Source organism: Oryza glaberrima, chromosome 6 (genome assembly GCF_000147395.1).
Source record: "Oryza glaberrima chromosome 6, OglaRS2, whole genome shotgun sequence".
Lineage (NCBI taxonomy): Eukaryota > Viridiplantae > Streptophyta > Magnoliopsida > Poales > Poaceae > Oryza > Oryza glaberrima.
In genome coordinates, this window is record NC_068331.1 from 20,255,846 (window position 1) to 20,261,985 (window position 6,140).

At 41.0% G+C, this 6,140-nt stretch overlaps 1 protein-coding gene across 1 annotated transcript; it reads left to right on the forward strand.

The window, feature by feature from the left end:
- The first annotated feature begins 5,027 nt into the window (after window positions 1–5,027).
- On the forward strand, window positions 5,028–6,140 carry LOC127777996 (aquaporin NIP1-4). The gene is made up of 4 exons (XM_052304627.1): window positions 5,028–5,201; window positions 5,312–5,731; window positions 5,805–5,866; window positions 5,975–6,140. The coding sequence occupies exons 1-4, from the start codon at window positions 5,028–5,030 to the stop codon at window positions 6,138–6,140; spliced, it is 822 nt and encodes a 273-aa protein (XP_052160587.1).

The window sequence follows — 6,140 nt, forward strand, 5'->3', positions numbered from 1 at the left end:
TCGCGGCTTCAACGGGCGGATCCGGTGGCGACAGCAATGTCGGCGGCTTGTTGCGGGCGGATCCAGTGTTGGCGGCATCGGCACGGATCCAGCGACGATGACGGCTTCCAACGAGCGGATCTGATGGTGATGGCGGCTTCCCACGGGTAGATCCGGTGGTGACAAAGATTAAGATAAGATCTGTGTAGCTTTTATTATTTTTCCGTTCTTTTTCTCTTTCTTTGGATTGTCCTATTCGATTTTGTATCTATTTTTGAATTTGTGCTTTATTCTCCTTAGGTGATGTGTTACTCGCGCATGTGGGAATGGAGGCCATCGTTTGATTGGACTTATGGACGAAAAATTGATGTGATGAATGAAAAGTTACAAATTTTCTAAGTAGTTAAGATTTATTTGTTCAAATCAACTGTGACCTCGCCCATATGTGCTGATGTGCACGGTAGGATGTGTTGTCACGGAAAAGAAATCCGTCAACCCTGTAAGCAATATCTAGTCAAATCTTGATCAGTAACGGATCTAATCAAACCAGCCCAAAACTTCAAACCAGCCCAAAACTTCCATCTTATTTATTTTTCCTTTTTGATTTTCTTCTAGCCAGATCGCTCCACACCTCCTCAAATTAATATTTGATTAGGCTGAATTGGAGTGCTCGATCCAACGATATAACGGGGTAGGGAAACCGATGCACGCTCGATGACGGATAATTAATTAGTGCGCAGGTCAGCACTAATCGGATGCACAAGCCAATCGGATGATTAGACGGGAATTAAACACGGACGCTGATCTTCTTCGTATCGGATGCATGCGACATACGAAAATTTTCGGCATAAATATTTTTAATTCATATAATAGTAGAGATTTTGGTAGACTGGTTTGTGCAATTTGGTTGGGCCACCTGCTGCTGCTTGGTGGTTGTAATTTGCTGGACAATTAGTTACATCCTACTCATAATAGTTCGATGTTGACTTCGCTTCAACAAATAAATTATAATGTTCTCCTAGCAAGCAAAAAGAGAGAGATTTTTTCCCAATCGATTAACCATGGCTACTAACTAAATTGACTGCTTAAAATTCGATCTTTCAATACCTAAAACAGAATTCTTCAGTCTCAGTACTTTCTATCTCGGCCTCATTCCTTTCACTTTGATCTTTTTCTGCACATGACCGTCTGGTATTTCAGTCTTTTACGTTCCTAGACGATATAAACCAAAATCTTCCTAAACCACAGACCGCAGGTTAATTAGAAACTAATGACCGACGCACCAACATTTTTTTTCGCTTATTTTTTTGCCACCCCTCGCAAGGCCCTGCAATTCACTAACCTTCAAGGTCTGTTTTGTGCTTTGTCCGTGAATGTTAGAGCTCTTCACTTGACAATTTTCCCGTATTATTTTACTTATAATCAATCACTCCTTCATAGATTGTTTTTTTTCTGCAGCTAATCAATCTCGTTATAATAAACCCCTTTTTTCTTACAAAAATACTGAATAAACCGACTTAGCTATCTATTTTTCATGTTACCAAGATTAAGAAACTACCTTTTCCATTTGATTTTTATTATTTATCTCAGGATTTGAGCTAATAGAGTTATATTTTTTTTATTTCATCTTTCAAGTATTTATCTCGGGATTTGAGCTAATCGAGTTGTTTGAGTTAGCATGATGATTTTGCTTCATGGCTTTTACTGATGGCGTGGCATCAACCACGAAACAATTCGTGCTGAATATCCTACTTTCAATTGAAGTGGTTATAGTAATTTTCTTTCCTAGCTTTACTGATCTTTCATAAAAGGTAGTTCCGGCATTTAGATTTGGATTGGTTTCTTTTTGGATGAGTTGTAACTATGAATTTTTATTATTTTTGTTTAGAAACATCATTTTTTGAAGAAATGCTCATATCACAAAAACAATCATCTCATGAAATTTGAGTGTTCCGTTGCAACGCACGGGCACTGTGCTAGTTGATTAGTAAGAGTGTTTATCTTTTTAGAAGTTGGTTTGGAACTCTGAGTTATCTTACAGAAAAAGAAGCAAACCTACTCAGCCCAAGTAGTTTTGTTTTTCTATGGGTTGCTATAATTTTTTTTCCGTTGGATGAAAATCCAATGGTTCATCTACTACGTGATGATTGAATTAATAATAGACTATTCTAACATACACACATTTACAACAATACAAGAACAAAATTATAAGTCATACATAAATATAAAAAGGTGAATAGTCAAAGTGGTCCTCCTAGTTTCACGCAAGGATTAACTTTGTCCTTAATGTTTCAATCTGTCCATATTAGTCATTCAAGTTTCTATTTTAGTTCAAATTTATCCTTGAACCTACATAACAAACAATTCTCTTGATAAATGACACTTATACCCCATCATTCACATATATTAGAGAAAAAATATGAATTCTTTTTTTATAGATAATGCATAGTAATTTATATAAAACAAAAATAAATTATGTACTTGCAAGTGTATACGATAGCCATTAGGCTCAAGTTTTTTATGTGCACATGTTGAAATAATGGGAAGTACACATGCAATGTTGTTTATTCATTTTTGTTTTTTTTTCTAGTGTATAGTTGTGTACATATTAAGGGCAAAAGGGACATTTTCTAATAGAATTGTTGACTAGAAATATCCATATGGCATATTAAGTGGGCCAAGGATGATTTTAAGCCAAAACAAATACTTAGAGGACCTACGTGGACAAAATGAAACATGAAGGACCAAATTGAGCCTTTTGTGAAACTTGAGAGACTAAATTAGCTATTCACCCAATATAAAACTACACGCAAAATGTTTTAGAACTTAGATGAAACTAAAGTAAAACCACATATAACAACAACAATTGTAGTTAAAACGAACTAAAACTGCACATTGTACAACATTGCAATCAGGGTTTACGTGATAACGAAAACCGTGAAATTTCGAGGTATCAATGTGGGACAAAAGTAAATTCCAAGTGAAATTTCGAATGATGTCCGAGAATTCAAATTTAAATGTACTTTTTTTTTCTGAGCACACGCTGCTGGACTCATACATCCACACTCTCACACACATCATATTCATCAGTTGGATACATCATAGCACATGTATAACTAAGATTAGAGGTATATGCACTCTTTTTAACATAGACACACACCTTGACCAGTCAACGCACTCAGCCCACATGGAATAGGAAAACACACAAAAATAAGATGTGTTATCACGTCTCATTGAATGATACAGAAAGTGAACCCACATAAATTTGCAAAAAAAAAAAAGAAGAAGAAGAAGGAAAAATGGTTTGGTAACGCTATGAGAAACACATAGAATTTTAAGAGACAAGAAAATAAAATATTAGATATGTTGCTAAATTTCCTTCAAGATACCTACATTTATTTCACAGGAATTTCGAAAGGTCATTCCTCTGTTCCAAATGACCATGTAGGATTTATTTTTAAAGGACTTCAGTTCTAAAAAATTCCTCATTTTTTCCTTTGACCAATGGAGCACTTGTAGGGTTGAATCTTTTGGAAAATTTTCCTATATGTACTCCTTTAGAACAAAAGGAATTGACCCTTTGAAATTCCTATAGAATAACCAAATACATAGGAAATTTAGAGGAATTCTACCATTAGATTTAACCACATGGAACATTTCCTTTCTGCCATTCCCTCTCCAAATTCATGTAGTATTTTCCTGTGAAGCATCCAAACAACGCGATTCGAGTAATTTGTGTGCTTTTGACATTACTTAGGATCAAGTTGGTGTGCCACCCTAATTTCTCATTATTTTTTTCCTGTTCATGCAGTTCTTCAAATCATGCATTCAAAAAGAGGTCTTAATGAATTCGAAGAAATTAAAACTTAGCACCATAGTCTAAGGCCCTGTTCTTTTCTAATTTTAGATTTTGGATTTTTTGTTCGCATGATTCCCAAGCTCCTAAACATTGCATTTTATGAACACAATTCTATATAAAGTTTTCTTGGAATACTTTGATAAAGCAACTTTTCAACTTTGTAGAAGTTAATTAATTTGTTTATCCCTCGAATAGCTATCACAATTTATTTTTCAAATTATCCATCTATCCATCAATTTGAGCTATCAGATGAGAAATGAGAGGCATATCACAATTGCGTCTATCTATTGTTCTATTTTTGTGTTGTAAGTTTAATCATCTGATCCTGTTGACTGCAAATTTTAAAGAAGCCGAAGCCGAGGGTCCTTGCACATACCTCTTCTATTGTTTCAGACTGGTCCTGATTTGGTGAGCCTAGCTTTGGGCTTTGTAATGAAACTGCAAATCGTCAAGCTGAGCTGAATTTCACCAGATCAATTGGGCCGAACCCACTAAGCAATTTGCTAACGAATCGAGTTATAGGTGTTGCATGCGCCAATAATAAATGGTTAATTTGTGTAAAATCCCAATTTTCCATCTGAAAAAAAAAATCCATCCATGTATGACGCACTAGTTGTCGTCTGTCTCTGCCGTTCTCTGAAGAAACAAGAACATGTACATGCAGAGTTGCTGACATGTGTCCCCCCCTCACCAAAAGACGGCATCAGGTTAATTTTGTATCCATCCTCTAATACATTTCCCCGACCTTGTCATTATTGGAACATATATTCGTGGGAGTTGTCGTTTCAATTTTGTCCAATCCCCAGTTCGTATCTCTCGAATCTTTAATTTCAGTAATTCACCTGGTTTGGCTTTCATCAACCACTCTCGGTGAATCCGAAGAAAGAATGAAATTAAGGGCAAGACAGAGCTGAGGGCTGACACTCTGAGGAGTGAGGACGATCTGCTCTTATATAATTTCAGTCCATATGTTCGATCTTCTTCTCGACATCCACGAGATACCCATTTGTTCCTTGTACCCCGGCAATAGCCTGTCTGGTCTATTGCGTTGTGTAACTAAAACTGTACTATTTTCTTCTAATATATTTACGTGTGTGAGCTAGATACCCATTTGTTCAGCGTCTTCGGTTTTGCCGCATAATAATTTGCATTTGGAGACAGTGAGTGCGTGCGCCGGCCGGCGGCAGATATGGCACGGCGAGAAGTCGACGACTCCTACACCAACGGTTCCGTGGTCGAGGTCGTGTCCATGGAGGAAGGCAGCAAGATGGACAAGGAGGATGACCACCAAAACCCGCAGGCGCCTGACGGCGGCGACGTCGTGGTTTGTGGCATGCCCATGTCGTTCACCTTCCTCCAGATGGTGAGCGCTGAGCAGCATTTGCCATTGATTCTCTCTTCAACGAAATGTATATATATATGATCGTGTGCTTGGTTAATTTGGTCGTTGATCGACGACGACGCTGCGTGCAGCTGCTCGCCGAGTTCTTGGCCACGTTCTTCCTGATGTTCGCGGGGCTGGGCGCCATCACGGTGGAGGAGAAGAAGGGCGCGGTGACGTTCCCGGGGGTGGCCGTGGCGTGGGGCGCGGCGGTCATGGCGATGGTGTACGCCGTCGGCCACGTCTCCGGCGCGCACCTCAACCCGGCCGTCACCCTCGGCTTCGCCGTCGCCGGCCGCTTCCCGTGGAGGCGCGCGCCCGCGTACGCGCTGGCGCAGACGGCCGCCGCCACGGCGGCGAGCGTGGTGCTGCGGCTCATGTTCGGCGGCCGGCACGCGCCCGTGCCGGCCACGCTGCCGGGCGGCGCCCACGCGCAGTCGCTCGTCATCGAGTTCGTCATCACCTTCTACCTCATGTTCGTCATCATGGCTGTTGCCACCGACGACCAAGCGGTAAATGGCAGCCATCCACATCACGAATACTTATCAGTTTTGACTTATCGGTCATCTGACTCTGTTTTTACAGGTGGGTCATATGGCTGGAGTGGCTGTGGGTGGAACCATCATGCTCAATGTGCTGTTTGCTGGGTATGGGCTCGCACCATCGCACACGCACACTCACACTCACACACCCGCAAATGATGTCGTCACACTAACTTTGGGGTCTATTTGACATGGATGACGTGTGGCGCGCAGGCCGGTGTCGGGGGCGTCGATGAACCCGGCGAGGAGCATTGGGCCGGCGTTGGTGGGGAGCAAGTACACGGCGCTGTGGGTGTACATCTTGGGACCGTTCGCCGGTGCGGCGACCGGAGCTTGGGCCTACAGCCTCATCCGCCTCACCGGCGACCGCACGGATTGA